The following is a 16,994-nucleotide window of genomic DNA, read 5'->3' as shown; positions in this document are numbered from 1 at the left end:
TAAATTTTGATCAATCAAATTTTGATGAGACCGTGACTTTGTGTTCTTACCTTTGTTTCATTTGGAGCCATTTTATAAGTGGTTTCTTTCCAGGAAAGCGGATGTTTTTTTCTACATTTTCCAGGTATATTTTTATATATATTCCAGCTTTTTTAGGGTCATTTTGTATTAGGGAAACTTTAAGGATTATTTCCGGAATTTGGAATTTCTTCCTGGCTTATGAAGACTTTTTTGTCTTTGTCTCTTATTGTATGTATCTTATCACGAGAATATATTGGGTTCTAGTAGTCAAAATTAAACAATTATTGATTTATGTACTGCTCTGAAGACTATTTTAGTATTTTTTGAAGAAATCACTAAAATCCATTCACTAAAAGCCAAAAAATTTAATTTTTTTTTCTAGGAGTACCTTTAAGAAATAAATGAATTTGTCTCGCATTGACAATTGAATATTTTGCGTTCTAGTAGTCAGAATTAAACATTTATTGATTTATGGAGTGCTTTTAAGACTATTTTAGTCTTTTTTGAAGAAATCACTCAAATCCAGTTACAAAAATCAAAAAATTTGAATTTTTATTCTAGGAGTACCTTTAAGAAATAAATGAATTTGTCTCGCATTGACAATTGAATATCTTAGGTTCTAGTAGCCAAAATTAAACAATTATTGATTCTGGAGCTATTTGATCTTGAGTTGCTCTTGAGTGATATGTAGTTTGGAACCAAATCGTTTTTCAGACATTCGTTATTGAACCATATCTTCTGGCGTATTCTTGCGCGGGCCAAACTAAGTTTTCTGTAATTTCGGACTTGGTATGCCAGACAAGCTGATCTTATATTAAGGAAAAAGTCCATTCTGAAGTGGAGTCAATACAAAATTCGACCTACTTCAGAAAGAAAACTTAGTTTGACCCGCACAAGAATACGCCAGAAGATATGGTTCAATAACGAATGTCTGAAAAGCGATTTGGTTTCAAACTACATATCACTCAAGAGCAACTCAAGATCAAATAGCTCCAAAAAGGCCCTTAAACTAGCTAGAAGAAAATGGGTACAACACGAGATAATTATTGATTTATAGACTGCTCTGAAGACTATTATAGTCTTTTTTTTGGAAAAATTACTAAAATCCATTCACTTTCAGAAGAAAGAAGTCAAGAAATTAAAATGTTTATTTCAGGAGTGCCTGTAAGGAACAAAAGTTCTTCTCACCTTTTTAAGAGTTGATTTTTATGCCATTGAGTCCTCTAGAGTAAAGTCCTGTGTCTTCCAGGAATTTTCTATCTATTCCAGGAAATTGGAGGCATTCGCTGGATTATTCCAGGCATCTGAGGACCTTTTTCTAGTATTCAAAGCAGCTTAATTAATCGTTTTATTCTTCCATGCATTTTTAACGCCATATCCATACTGTTGGAGTAATTTTTAACTTTATTTTACGCACTTGAAGTGAATTACTAAAGTTACTTCTATGCTTGAACTTTTAAATTGGTTTCTTATAAATTTCAGGCATTTGGAGCCATTTTATATTTTATAAATTGCTTCTTGGAATACGGATGTTCTTTTTTGCGTTTTTCCTCATTTTGTATGTCTTCTAGAGAGGTAACGAAACTTTAAGGCTTATTTCCGGAATTTGGTATATCTTCCTCGTTTATGAAGCTTTGTTTGTCTTTTCCCGTTATTGTATGTATCTTATCACGTGAATATCTTGGGTTCAAGTAGTCAAAATTTAGAAATTATTGATTTATGGACTACTCTGAAAACTGTGGTTTTTTTTTGATCTTTTTTTGAGTAATTATTAAACGCCATTTACCTTAAATCAAGAAATTTGAATTTTTATAACAAGGGGTGCCTGTAAGAAACAAAAATAATTTGTCCTTTTGTCTTCGGAAGCGTTAGGAAGCAATACAAAAAAGCTATAATAAAGTAAATCAAAAATTGCTGCCAATAATTCTTATATACTTTCTTCTGGTAATTATATGAGGAAGATATGGCAAGTCACAAATATAAAATTTTAATCAAAATCACACGTTTCAAAACCTAAATTTTAATGCTTTTAACGATTATTTTTTGTAATTGCTGCCAACAGCATTGTAAATAGTATGCCTAAGCTAATAGTATGCCGGTTTCACACACACCAATATTATCGGTGTCGTTATCGATATCGGTTTGCCTAACAAATACATTGCCTTAAATGAATAGTTTTACACAAAAACCTATCCGATAAAAATATCGGTGGCTGTGTTCGATATCGCTGCGACTGTCGGATGGTCGAGTTAAAATCGGCCAGTAAATTATCGCCCGGTTTAGTACGCAATGCAAACTAAATAGGCATATTCACACGTTCCGACTTGTCGTTATCGGTGTGTCATATCACTTTTGAAACCCAGTGTCTCACGAGTAGTTTGGCGTATTGACTGATTCCTGGAACACGGGTTATACTTAATATGAGTGTGACGAAATTTAATTATGACATTGTTACACTCATTGAATTGGTGGAAGCAAGGCCCTGTTTGCGGAATAAATTTTCCGATGCTTACAAAGACAAGACATTGAAAAAACGTGAGTGAAAAGAAGTGCATAAATACCTTGAAGCTAATTTCGATAATTTAAATGAACAAGAACAGCAAGAAATTGGTAAGTGCATGTTTTTTCCTGTATTTATTCACATTTAGAGCCTACGTTACAGATCTAGGTTAGTACATACCTATTTGAGCTTTAAACTTAAAGAACACTTGTTTACATAAAATAATAAACATAAAAGTAATATCTAAGTATAAAGACATTAAATAGAACCAAAAGCAGTAACTTATGCGCTAAATTTTAGACATTTGCCATGGTAAGGATCCCTCTGGACTTACAAAGAACTCTGCAAATTTATCGCGAACATCATTGGCAGCTCGTCCACCGCGACATGCTGTAGATGGTGGTAGATTTTGTAGCACTCTGTCTGGTGCGTACATATCTTCTACACGAGTGCCATCTTTTTCTCGAACTATGTTGTGCAAAATTATGCACGCTTTAACAATATCTTTTGCGTACTCCTTACCAACATTTATGGCTCTGTGAAATATTCGCCACTTATTTACTAATATACCGAACGAACATTCTATATACCGTCGCGCTCGACATAAGCGATAATTGAAAATTCTTTTATTAATATTTAAACTATGGCCCCCATATGGCCTAAGTGAATTCTGGGAAAGTGCAAATGCTTCGTCTCTAACTAAGACGAATGGTAGATTGTCTCCTGTTGAAATTAGTGGGCTTGGGTGGGGAATATGCAAGGCATGAGTCTCAATCCTTACCAAAGGCACCTATGTCTACGTATATAAAGCGGTAATTAGAATCCGCAATAGCCATTAGGACTATCGAAAAAAAATGTTTATAATTCAAATTCATCGATCCACTGCCTGGAAACTTCATAACGCGGACGTGTTTCCCGTCCACAGCTCCTATGCAGTTCGGAAACCGAGCATTTCTTGTAAATCCATCAGCAATGTCCTTCCAATTTTCTTCTGTTGGCGTTGGAAGATATTCATCTTTTAAAATATTCCAAATACTATGACAAACATCACTTATAATCTTGTTTATGGTTGAACTCCTAATCTGTAGGCATAATGCTTATCCGTGAACGTGTTTCCACTTGCCAAATATCTATGTATACCATCTATTTTAGGTGACGCTATTACAACAAAGTGGCAAAATATAAGAGATACGTTTGTTAAGTCCCTTAAGAAAAAGAGTGGACAGGGTACACAACGAAAATATGTTTACCATGATCAGCTGCAATTTTTGTTACAAGTTGTGAATAAAGATGAAACGATCTCTAATATTTCGGATGTGGAAGTAAACCAAGGAGAAGAAACTGAAAATTCAAATGAGGTCCCACCTACACCAGCAACATCCAAAGCCAATTCAACAAGTTCCCATGCAAGTAAAACTCGCCAAGGCCACAAGAGGCTTACGGACCCCATTGAATTGGAAATTAGGAAAAAACTAAATGAACCTTCCAATGAAGATGAGTCATTCTTCAATTTCGTTGTTCCTATGATAACAACAATGTCAGAAGAGGAAAAAATTGAGTTTAGGATGGGAGTACTGCAGCTAATTTAAAAAATTAAACGAAATCGTCAAATAAGCACCTCTAGCATCACCTTTTCTACTTCTCCTGTATCTGATTCCTCTGCAGTCTCATCTCCGTCATATACTATTCTACAAGCAGCAAACCCATCAACGACAAACTCTTGATAAATCAGTCGTTTTATCAAGAAGGGTCATATACATCAACGAGTAGCACCTCACAAGATGTTTCACAATGAATTATTTTTATTATCAAAGTTTAGTTTATGTAAGAATTTTTATTATGTTACTTTAAATGCATATAAAGAATTTCCTTAATTACTTACCTCAGTGTTATTGCCAGCATTTCTTTTGGAGGTACACATAATCTCATTTGAGTATCTTGTCTTTGTAAGCTACAAGATAACTTTTCTAGTAAGTAGTCAAATGTAGTTGTGCTCATTCTAAAGTAGTTAAAAAACTTTTCATCATGTTCGCGCAATTTTTCAAACATTGTATAAAATGCTCCTTCTACATATTTTTGAGATAATATGGGATGGTCCCAATATCGTCTTCGTCTGTTTTTTTGACAGTTCTTTTTTCGCAAATACAGCAAATATAATAAAGACACAGCTTTTTTGTTCATATTAAATAATAAACTGTTCTGATACACTACACACACCGCACTGATCCCTGGCCTTTTATGAAAGACGGCGCAAAGTTTTACTATTTTATCGGTGTGTAAGAAAGCACTCTCCGATACCGATACCGATATCGACACCGATAATTTCGGTGTGTGTGAAACCGCGCTAAGTCAGATACTGATTGTTTCAATAATCTTGGTATTGAGGCTCTAGGAGATTTTAGGTCTGAGGGGTGAGTTAATAAAGTAAGGGCTCTAATACATCAACTTTACAATAAAAATAATCAAAGTCAAAATATCCTTTATTATCTGAAAAACATATAATAATATCTACTACACAAAATAAAACTTATGAATGTAAGAGACAGAATAAAATTACAATGCGACTAAATCTTATTAAATAAATAATCATCCATACTATAATAGGCTCTTGTAAGTAATATTATTTAAATTTCTCTTTTGAATGGTTTATAAATATAATTAGAAATCCTTCTAACGTAACGGAACGAGGAAGATGGTTAAACCGTTTCTTACTAAAGTAAATAATAGAATGTTATAACTCATGGAAGATCTAGGTATGGGAAATTTCATTTATTTATTTTCTATAAGAAGGAGTGACTTGTATGAGTATTCACTGAGTATTATTGCATTTAAGCTTATACATTATGAGATATTTAGTAATTATTACATACATTTTTTCATGAATCACCTTGTATAATTTTTATTACAGGCATTTCTAACAGAAAATTAAAAAATAAACATGTTTTATCCTTGGTTATTTTTCGATAAAAGTTATTGTCATTAACCTCACTTTTTTGTTCTGCTAATAACTCCCTTAATATACCACTTAATTTCAAAAACTGTAAAAGCTAAAACAGGGTTCTTTATGTTTTTTTTTAAGAGAGAGCAAGTTGCTTTATTTTATCAGCTGTCTGTGAATTTTAAAATAAATTCAGATTTATGGGGTCATATTGTGTCTATTCCTGTCTTGTTTCCAGGAAATTAAAGTAAATAAAATTGAATGAAATTAAAATAAATATTAACCTTAGATTCCTTGATGAACATGAAAAAAACACCTTTAAATAACCTCAAATGCCTGGAAAAAATGCAAAACCGATAAATCCATAACCTGCACTGAATACCTAATATTAAAATCAGGACAAATTGTTAAAATATATAAAAAGCCTAAGTTTCTGGATTTTTTTTTAGGAAATTCATCTTGTTTTTTTTTTAATTTGGTCCAAATTTTCGTTTTGTGCATTTTATTTAACTTAATGAGAAAAATCTACATTGATTAACGATACTCTAATATAGTATTCTTTTGTATTCTCTCCGTTTTTTTGTTCTAGATCCTATTTTACCGGTGCGGACATCCTAAAAAGTATCACCGAAATGCGACAAATGACCAAAAACGCCCATAAACCGTTAAAAATCCGAATGTCGGGCAAAATGGGAAAATATTACGGACGTAAGCCGAAATTCGCCGCATTGTCGATCATTCACGAGTTAGTTTTCTATCTGGTGTACGAGTTGGACAAAAAGGCACAACCTATAAGTAAGGAAGAGGTGGTCGAACTGTTTCATAGTTATAAGGTAAGATTTTTTTTAAAGAAAACCCTCAGATCAGAGGAAAATAAATGAATAATTAAGGGTTTAAAATGCTTTCTAATATTAGAGACTGCCATGCAGTACTCATGGTATATCATTCTCCTACAATATCTACATATTATACAATCAAATTTCCCTTGAAATGAAAAGCCTCAGACCAACAACGTTTAGGTATGTGTATAAAATGAATTGCTCAGACACAGCTAGTTTTTATTAATGCTTAGTTTTTTTTTTGTATGGTGGTTCGTATTTTCGGTGGGTACATAAATAGAAGGTAGAAGAAAACTTAAGAATTGAAGAATTGCGTATTGGCATTACGCAAGGAGGCAGATTAAAGACTGACTAAATCCTGTGAACTACGTTAAAGCATTCTAAACATAAATTTCGTTCATTAGGACAAGATTGGCAATGGGTTCTAATTTTTTTTAGGTTTCTTGCGAGCTTCCATCCATTTTCTGACTTTACCATTTCGTAACATTTGGTACATGGTCGCCTCTCGTTGTACGGAAGAGTTCCAATTTCATGTCGTTTTCGGATTCTTTGTGTGTCAGATTCAACATTATTATCAGGAAATGATTCACATAACTTGTAGGTTATCCGTTTGCGAAAGTCAACAATTAGCACATTTTCTTTCGTCACCTGTTTGCATATTATCCAAGCGTTTACTAAAGCAGTATTCAAAATTATTTCAAACGCTAACTTGCGGTATCACTTCAACGATTTCATTTGATCAGACAAGTCAACGGCAGATTTTCCAGCGTTGTATTCTACAACCATTTGTGGCTTATGTTTGAAATTCCCATGCGATTTTGCGTGAGTACCATGGAGTCTGAATGTTTTGTGGACAATAAAAGGACATCACGCTTGTCACGCCATTTTAGAACAGATATGCCTTGTGCATTTTCTCTAATGACGTGTTCACCAATCTTCAGTTTTTTAACCAGTCACTGGCACTTAAGAAGCCATCTCCATACTATCGGTATTGCGGACAACCCGGAATGCCGATGGTGCTGTGAGGAGGATGAAACCGTTGATCATGTAGTCGGGGAGTGCCCAACACTCACGCGCGCCAGGTTCAAATACTTGGGTAACACTTTCAGTATACCGAGTGACTTTAAGTCCTTCAGACCAGAGAGCCTTATCGGTTTCACATCTAGCCTTATCGGCCGTTGGGCTCTGGTAACCCCCGGTGGGGCATGACGGGTCCATTGGGAGACCTATATGCGTAACTGCCTTGGCAGCCCACTGTTTCGACAATTCAATTCAATATTGAGGACAATAATATATTGATAGAAAATGGAAGATAAAACGGTAGAGGCTTTAAATAGTGGTGGTAGAAAGCAGAGTAGTATAAACTTCGAAAAAGGAAATTGTAAGTGTATAAAATAGTTCGCGTTTTGATTTGTTATTTGTGTGTTTTGTTTATAGTACTAGTGATATATTTTTTGTAGATATGTTGATAAAGATCCTCTGTGTACGGATTTCAAGAAAACAAACTTGTTTACATCGTTCTGGTAAAACTAAATTTAAGTGTGCTACCTTTGTTATTGGTGATGAAAAATAAAAAAAAGCTTTACGAACGGGAAACGAAGGTAGAGCAAGATATATTTTTATCCCGATTAATAACGCCTTATGATGCACGAACAAAGGGAAACTATGCGGCAAAATCAAATGTCAAGAATAGGAATATGAGCTGCTAGTATCATTTATTTTCAAAGGAAAAAACGTGTGATTGTAGTGTGTAAACAATTTTTTATTATTGCTTTTGGAATTACAAAAAGAAGATTAGAGAACCTGTGTAAAACATTACATAAAGGAAAAACGCCGGCAGAAAACCGAGGTGGAAATAGGTATGGTAATCGCAACGAAAAGAAAAAACAAAGCCTTCGTTTATTTTTAAATAAAATGCCTGCACAAGAAAGTCGTTATGGCTGACAAAAGTCAAAAAGGATTTACTTGTCATCACAATTAAATGCAAAGAAATTATGACAACTTTATAATAGTTCTGTGACGGATGATTTGAAAGTTAAAAAAACAATGTTTTATAAAATTTTTATAGGAGAATTCAATATCGGATTTGCATCTCCAGCTACGGATGCTTGCAATGTCTGCGTATTATGGCGTAATAAAATAAAAAATGAGAAAGATAAGGCTAAAAAGCAACAGTTAATAACAGAACAGAGGATACATAAACTCCGTGCAAATCCATTTTACGACTATCTGAGAAAAAAAGAGGACAACAGTCATTCTGTATATTTTGACCTACAACAGGTTCAATGTTTGCCTAGGACAAGATGCCTTTTATGCCAGACAGCTTAGTTAATACAATTTTTGTCTTGTAACTTTAGATTCAAAAGATGTTTTTTACTCATGGGATAAGTCACAATCAGCAAGAGGTTCTGCCGAAGTGGGATCTGCTGTGTATGACTATTTAAAGAAATTAACACTAGAAGCTGATGTATTTCACCTAAGACTATTTTGCGATGGTTGTGGAGGGCAAAACAAGAATAGCCACATTATACACATGCTCCTGTTCTACCTTTTGAATGACTCCTCAAGACATCTTAAGGACATAACATTATTTTTTCCACTACGAGGCCACAGTTTTCTACCAGCAGACCGGGTTTTTGGTCGACTGGAGAAAGAAATTAGAAAGCATGTTGTAATAACCACCAAAAAGGAATATAATGACATTTTTAAAAAACTTGGCACACTAAGATTATTGCAGCACGATTGGATTCTAAAAGATGTAAAAATCTTGGAGGAATATTATAGTAAAGTAAAGTGAAGTAAAGTTTATTCATGCTTATGAAAAAAAAAATTTCTTACAATCGTCACAAGTAGATAAATACATATTAAAAAATTATTTCCCTTACAAATTATTAAAGTTTTACATTGCAAATTAAAATCCTTATCTAAAATATTAAAAAAATAACACCCAAGATACAATTTCACAAATACTAAATAAAATAATCACAATTTACAAACAGTTAAAATTTTGGAGACCCCAATATCAATTTCAACTTTCTAAAACCTATTTTTGTTTTATTTTCACCAATTTTCACAGTTGAGCTTGTAGATACTTATGAAAGCTATAGAAGGCTCTATCAGCAAGTAAGTTTTTTACTGCGGCAGCAAAAAGTTTTTCATTTAGAGCTTTAATATTATTAGGAAGTTTATTAAAAAAGCTTGGGGCATAATAAGTAGTTGAGATACGAGATTTATTGAGTCTTAGAAAGTGTATTTCCAGGAAATCTACTTGGCGAGTGCTGTGAGTATGAATTTCTGATCTTTGGGTATATTTATGTAAATTATTTTTTGTATATATTAGACATTCAAAGATATACCGTGATGGAAGTGTAAGAATTTTAAGATTTTTGAAAGAGTCTCTCACATCGTCCCTGAAACCCAGACCCTCGAAAACCCTCAGAGCTCTTCTCTGCAGTTTAAAGATTCTCCTAGCTTGAGGTACATGACCCCAAGCCAAGAGACCATAATTGCAGGTGGACTGTATTAGCGCATGGTAAACCATTAACAGAACATCCTTATTTACTGTGCCTTTTAAGCGTTTTAAAAGAAATATTTGTTTTGCCAATTTATTTGCAATGAACTCCACATGCTTATCAAATATCATAGTAGGATCTAAGTGAACACCCAAGAATCTCACCCCATCCGAACAATATTCTCAAAGAGAATAGGACTTCCTCCGTTTTGTTGACATTTAGGCTAAGTCTATTTGCACTGAACCACTTGCCCAAATCTGACTTCACCTCCACCAGCATCAGCTCCAGTTCTTGCAAACTAGTACTCCTGCAAAGAGCAGTAGTAGCAAACAGCAGCAGCCTAGACTCAATTGACCTGTCGATATCATTGACATAAATAATAAAGAGGAGTGGCCCCAAAATAAAACCCTGTGGCACACCATGAGTTATTTTGCATTCTTCTGATAAAGCTCCACCCGAACAGGTTTTCTGTACACGTCCAACAAGATAAGTTTCAAGAAGTGATAAACTGGGCGGGATCAGACCATAAAGTTTAAGCTTGCTCAGAAGGATCCTATGGGATATGCACTCGAAGGCCTTTGAAAGGTCACAGAAAATTGCCTCAACATGGGACCCCATTTCAAAGCCCTCAACCACATACTCCAGAAAATCCAGTATAGCCTTAACAGTCGATTGTTTCTTCATAAACCCATACTGAAAGTTTTTGAGGATTTCATTTGGTTCAAAATAGATATAAAGTTAATTTTTTAAAAGTAGCTCAAAAACCTTCGATATTATTGGAATCAAAGATACTGGACGGTAATTTAAATCATCTCTACTCCCTTTTTTAAACATTGGTATGATCTTTTGAATTTTAAAGCCACTTGGGTAGATGCCTTCCCTTATACATAAATTTAAAAGCTTTGTTAAAGGATATATTAAATGCTCTTTTAATTGTTTTAGAAGAGGGACATTCATTCCATATATGTCTCTAAAATGTTTATTTTTTAAATTACTTATAGCATCTCTAACTTGTATATACGTCACTTCACTAAAAGAAAAACCCCCCACAGGGACACCCGACAGGCAGGCCTGATTCAGCAGTGGCCGCCAGTGGACTCTTCTTGAGAGTTTCCTCAGCTATACCTGAAAAAAATGTATTGAACTCGGATGCAGTAAGACACACGGGCTGCTCACTATTCACCTTCTTTCTTTGGCCATTTACAATCTGCCAAGCAGCTTTCGTTCTATTATCAGCCTGTAGTATATATTGAGAGTTTGCCACCCTTTTTGCAGATATAATTTCATCCCTATACCTTTTTCTAAAGATTTTGACCTGTTCTGCAAGTTCTAGACATTTATTATTGCTATACAAGGAGTTTAAGAAATGCAAGGTTTCGCGCATTTGCTTTACCCTCTTCTTTTTTACTGAGAATGATGCATCCATTGCATTCACTAACAAACCAGTAAAAAATGATGCTATTTCATTTACAGTATCAGGGGAGCATAGAAAACCCCAGTCAACGCTTTCCAAAATTTTGAACATGTTTTGGATACCCCTCTGTGTTATTGGTCTATGAAAAATTTGCTTTGTGTGAGTTGTACTTTGCATGTTTAGAAAATGAACTTTAATTTGAACGGCTTTATGATCTGATAGAACAGCCGCGAGAACATTTACTGAAAAAAAGTGGATGGTATCCAGAAATTTAAACGAATGATTTTAACTAAAAAAAAGGTTCGAGGTCATTACACCGTGGATTTAAAATGCTATGAGAACTATAGATTTGAGAATCCGTTGGAAAAATCTGTAACAATTCTTAAAAAGGGAAAGAGGCACCCTTTGTCATGGGATAATATGAATTTGGAGTTACGTTCATTAAGCGAGAACAAAAAAAGGGACATAAAAAACTTGCTGAACAAACAGTTTGGTGATGAGTGGTTTAATTTGGAAGAACTACTACAGTGGTACAAAAAATTAATAATTGATGATCCAAATAGTGCTTCCGAGATACAATCAAACCCCGAAATGGAAAATATGTGTGATTGTCTTACAGATGATATGGTAGGTGAAATAAAAGTTTAACAAATTTTCAACTTCTGATCACTAATATTTTGTTGTTTTGACCTAGAATTTGTGTTTTGTTTATTTTTGATAGCGTCTAAGATATTTGTAATAAAAAATATTAACGATATGCTTCATTTTTTATTATCCTGATAAAATGTAGTTAAAACAAAAACTCATACTTCTTACTAATAATAAACAAAACAAAAGGGGATATTTACAATTATTTTAAGACAAAAGGGGATTAATTGAAATGGATTTTTCAAAAGAGGATATTCTACATTTTTGGAAATTTCTAACATCAAAATTAAAAGGCATGATCTTTTTCTGAACATTGTGTTTTAATAGTAGGTTTATGTACTTTCTAAACAGTAAAACCACTTATCCGCAAATATTTTCGTATTGGTTCTAACAGTTTTTTTGATTTGCTGAAAAAAAAGATAAGATGTATATATCCCCATTTGAAAAGACACTCCTCATATATTCTTTTATTTGTTAGCTTTAAAAATTTAAAGATCTTTAGGTCTCTTTACCAACAATATGACTTTAATACACGTTATTTTCAGATAAATTTGACAAACAACGAACTATCCAGCCTCCCGCCGGTTTATTGCAAAGAAATCTCTTGGAGAACCTTCATTCCACCACTACCGGTCCATTGGCAATGGGAAGACGGTTGGATGCTTTTGGCCGACGTCATTTTAAGGATGCCGTTGCTATTGATCGCCCAATGTCACACTATCACCTTCGTTTGCGAGGAATTGCAAGAGCTTTTGCAACATCCCATTAAACGGTCCGTATTCGTATACATATATAGCACAAAAACCCAGAAATAGTTTCGCTATATCTATTCCAGACTGTATCAGCTGAGATATCTCCCGTCAACGATCCAGAATCTGCTCGCCAACCGTCGAAAGTTGATCCAGACGATGCACAGTCACATGATCATGTTGGGGTACTTGGGGCTGGTCCAGTTTGGCCCCAGTACATTTAACGATAGAAATAAGTCGTTCTTTTATATTAACCGTAAGGCGAGTTTATGGGATACGACCACGTCTGAGCCAGGGTTTTTTACGATCGAACAGAAGGAGTATCCCGTGTTACACTTTAATTTTAGGAAGACCGACGATGTGTTGAATTTTTGGAGTACTATGCATCAAATATGTAAGTTAATTCAGATTTTTCCTTAGAAAAAGTACGATGTTTCGAATCTTGTTTCATAAGAATATTCTCAATAGTAGTAATTTACAAAAAAAAAAGTAATTACTTTATTCCGAATCATTAAAATGGCCTTTGTCAAAATTAATTAATCTTGACCCTTTGTTATTCTGATTCTTTAAAATCACAAAGTTCGATCTCAAACGAATCGTTTTATCAGTCATTGATTCAAGGCATTTGATTTTTGAAATATTGATTCTCAAATCGTCAAAAGTTATTTTAAAGAAAAGTATAAATTGATTCATAAAAATGGGAACCTGTTGCTAACTTTAATAAGTTTAAAGGTAACTAAATCATATAGATCAGAATTCATTAATATTGATTAAATTTGACACTTAAAAAAGTAAATTAATTCACTCTGAATAAATGAATTGATCCAAGGCACTTGATTTGTGAAATGATTATTCACAGAACATCAAAAGTAATTTTTTCCAAGATAAAATCAGAAAATGATTCCTGTGGTTGAGTTTAATCGCTTTTCATTTATATCGTTTAAAAGTGATTCAAGGTGATTGAGTTATAAGATAATGATGCTTTTGGCTCTTGAAATTTTAATTAATTCACTTTAAATGGTTAAATTATTTACTTCTCATGAACCTGACTTCTGGTGTAAAATAATTTTAAACTGATTCTTTGAAATAGGATCTTGTTGCTAAGTTTAAACACTTTTAAGTATTAAAATTGAAAATTAACCGTTGAAATTAACCGAAAGAAGTAATTCATTCATCAGCGATTGGCCGTCGTTAAACAGACTATCTGATTCCCATCGTCTATCCGTCTCTCTCGTTTGTGGGGAAAAACGAGAAAACAATTATTTTTTTAAAATTATTATTATTGTACATATATTATATTTTATATTGTCATGCTTATTTACTTTTTTTTACAAGATTTTCATTATGATAGAATATCTTAATTTATCTATTTCTGAGGAAGGTCGAATATTAAAATATGTTTGTTTTTGTCATTATTTTAAACTTAAAGACAATTATTTCTTATTAGGACATCGTGATTTTAGCTTTAAAAATGTCTATGAAAATATATATTTTTTCAAATGTGACAACAATGAATCATTGTTGTCATCATCAATGATATTGTCTCCAATTTTTATTTACTTTTAGCCCCCTTAATATTTGTATCCGGGTATGAACTATCCTTAACATAATAAACACAGAATAGTAATGCTTTTCTTATTATTAGGCGAATTCACTGCCATGATATTAAACTGCACGATAAGCAAACTCGCCAACCGGCGCTCAATCGTGAATTCACGTTCACAGGTTATATTCACAGTGAATAGAAAATCGCGTTAACAGTTATACCTGTGAATTCAAATTCAGGACTAAGATCAAGCCTACTTTTAAGTTTGTAGAAGTGATTGAACTAAAAATTTGAATGATTCAGAATTCGTTGAACCTGATTTTAACGCATAACAAAATTGATTAGTTCACATTGAATTATTAAATTATTCACTGAATTCTGAATCACTTCCAATGCTTTAGAGTTAACTAGGTCACTCTCAATTAATGAATTATTAACTTTTCATTGAAAAATCCTCCTAAAGGCTTCATTTTGTCATTAGAACAATTGATTCAAGTGATTTACTTGATTTGTGAAATATTAATTCACAGTTCCTCAAAAGTCACTTTTTCCAAAAAAAAATCCCAAAATGATTCCTCTGGTTAAGTTTAGTCACTTTTCATTTATATCGTTTAAAAGTGAATCAAGGTAATTGAATTATAAGATTTTAATTTATTCACTTTAAATGGTTCAATTATTCACTTCTCATTAAAAGATGACTTCTGCGTAAAATATTCATATATTAAAATATGACCTGTTACTAAGTTTAATCACTTTCAAATTCATAAAAATGATTGAAGCATAAAGTTGAATGACCAGAGTTCCTTAAAGCTGATTTAAATTCTTAACAAAATTGATTAGTTCACTTTGAATTATTAAATTATTATTCACTGTATTCTGAATCACTTCCAATGCTTTATTTTATCATTAAAAAATTAGTACAATGAATTAACTTTGAATTATAAGACAATGATTCACATACACATCCTTAAACTCTTAAGTTTATTTGAGATTTTGAACTTTTTACCAATTTCCAAAAAAAAACATTACTTCATTCTGAATCATTAGAATAGTTGACTTATAGTGATTCAGGTTTTTCTCTATTTACTCTATTTACTCTGATTCATTAAAATCACAAGTTTTAATCCCAAATGAATCATGGATTTAAGGCACTTGACTTGCTTATCAAAAGTGATTATAATAAAAAACAAAATCAAATTAATTCATTAAAATGTGAATCTGTTGCTGAATTAATTCACTTTGAATGAATAAATTAAACTGAGTTTACAAATTTATTTTTCTTGCTGATTCGTTAAAAATTTTACAATTTTAAACGGGTTATATTATTATTATTGATTCAAGGCATTTGCCTTGTGAAATATTGATTCACAAATTGTCAAAAGTGATTTTTAAAAATGTATATAAATTGATTCTGTTACTAAATTTAATCAAGGTAATTGAATCATATGGGTCATAATTCGATAAAATTGATTAAATTTGACAATTAAATCTGAATGTATGAATTATTCACTTTTCATTAAACTGAGTTCTGGTGTAAAATAATCATGAATTAATTCATTGCAAAAGAAAACATTAATTCAAAGAAAATCATCATGTTGGTAAGTTTAGTCACTTTTAAGTTCATAAAGTTGGATGATTCAGAGTTCCTTAAAGCTGTTGAGAGTTCACTTTGAACTATTAAATTGTTTACTGAAATCTAAATCACTTCCAAGGCTTTACTTTGTCAATAAAAAAATAATTACAGTGAATTAACTTTGAATTATAAAACAAAGATTCACACAAACACCCTGAGGTATTAAGCTCTTAAAGTTATTAAATCAAATTACCTAAAACGTCCTTTTGAGGATTGAGGAACATCCCTCTTTCTTCTACAAAAAATTAAATATATCCAAAACTATTGCCTAAAATTGGATAAACCTTTAACAATATTTGTAGAAAGTACTTCTCTGAATATATTACTTTTTGTTTCATACAAATATTGTCAATAGGATTCGAGATATTGGACTTTAAATTTCCTATAATATTCTTTTGAGGAACATCCGTTTTTCTTCTACAAAAAGTCAAATCTTTCGACATTTATTGCTCAAAATGGGTTGAACCCTTAACAATATTTATAAAGAGTACTTCTCTGAATATTATGCTTCTTGTTTCATAAGAATATTCCTAATAGCTTTTAAGATTTTGGACTTTTTACCTTTTTATTCCGAATCATTAAAATAAAATAGTAATTCTTACAAAAAACAAAATAAAATTAATTCATTGAAATGGGAACCTGTTGCTTAAAAACTTAAATTACTTCTTATCTTTGTTATTGAAAAGTGACTCGAGGTCATTGAATCATAAGAGAGTTATTCAAATTTCATTAAAATTGATTAAAATTGAATTAGCTCCCTCTGAATGATTCAATCATTCATTTAATTAATTAAAATTAATTAATTTTGACCTGTAAAAATGTAATTAATGAATTATTATATTATTTACTTATTACACTGAGTTTATAAATTTCTTTTTTTCTTCTGATTCCATAACACAAATTTCAACTTTAAACGGCTATTGATTCACAGATTGTAAAAAGTTATTTAAGAAAAATATATAAATTGATTCTATCATTAACTTTAATCACTATTAAGGTAATTGATCATATGGGTCACAATTCGTTAACATTTAATAAATTTGACACTTAAAAAAGTTAACTAATTCACTCTGAATGAATGAATTATTCACTTTTCATTGAAAAATCCGCCTTAAGATTTCATTTTGTCATTAGGAAAATTGATTCAAGACCCTTGATTTGTAAAATATTAATTCACAGTACATCAAAAGTATA

The 16,994-nt window shown here is 32.1% G+C and overlaps 1 protein-coding gene across 1 annotated transcript in view; it reads left to right on the top strand.

Annotated features, from left to right (window-relative positions):
* LOC126750083 (general transcription factor 3C polypeptide 1) overlaps positions 1 to 16,994 on the top strand; it is a 100,963-nt gene that overhangs the window by 50,155 nt on the left and 33,814 nt on the right. Inside the window, exons 13-15 of the mRNA XM_050459585.1 lie at positions 6,049 to 6,292; positions 12,418 to 12,644; positions 12,708 to 13,015. Coding sequence (XP_050315542.1) covers positions 6,049 to 6,292; positions 12,418 to 12,644; positions 12,708 to 13,015 — 779 coding nt within the window. The remainder of the gene's footprint in view (positions 1 to 6,048; positions 6,293 to 12,417; positions 12,645 to 12,707; positions 13,016 to 16,994) is intronic.

The sequence above is a fragment of the Anthonomus grandis genome, chromosome 2 (genome assembly GCF_022605725.1).
Source record: "Anthonomus grandis grandis chromosome 2, icAntGran1.3, whole genome shotgun sequence".
Lineage (NCBI taxonomy): Eukaryota > Metazoa > Arthropoda > Insecta > Coleoptera > Curculionidae > Anthonomus > Anthonomus grandis.
Note: the sequence above shows the minus strand (reverse complement) of the source record. Positions and strands in the feature narration are given on the sequence as shown.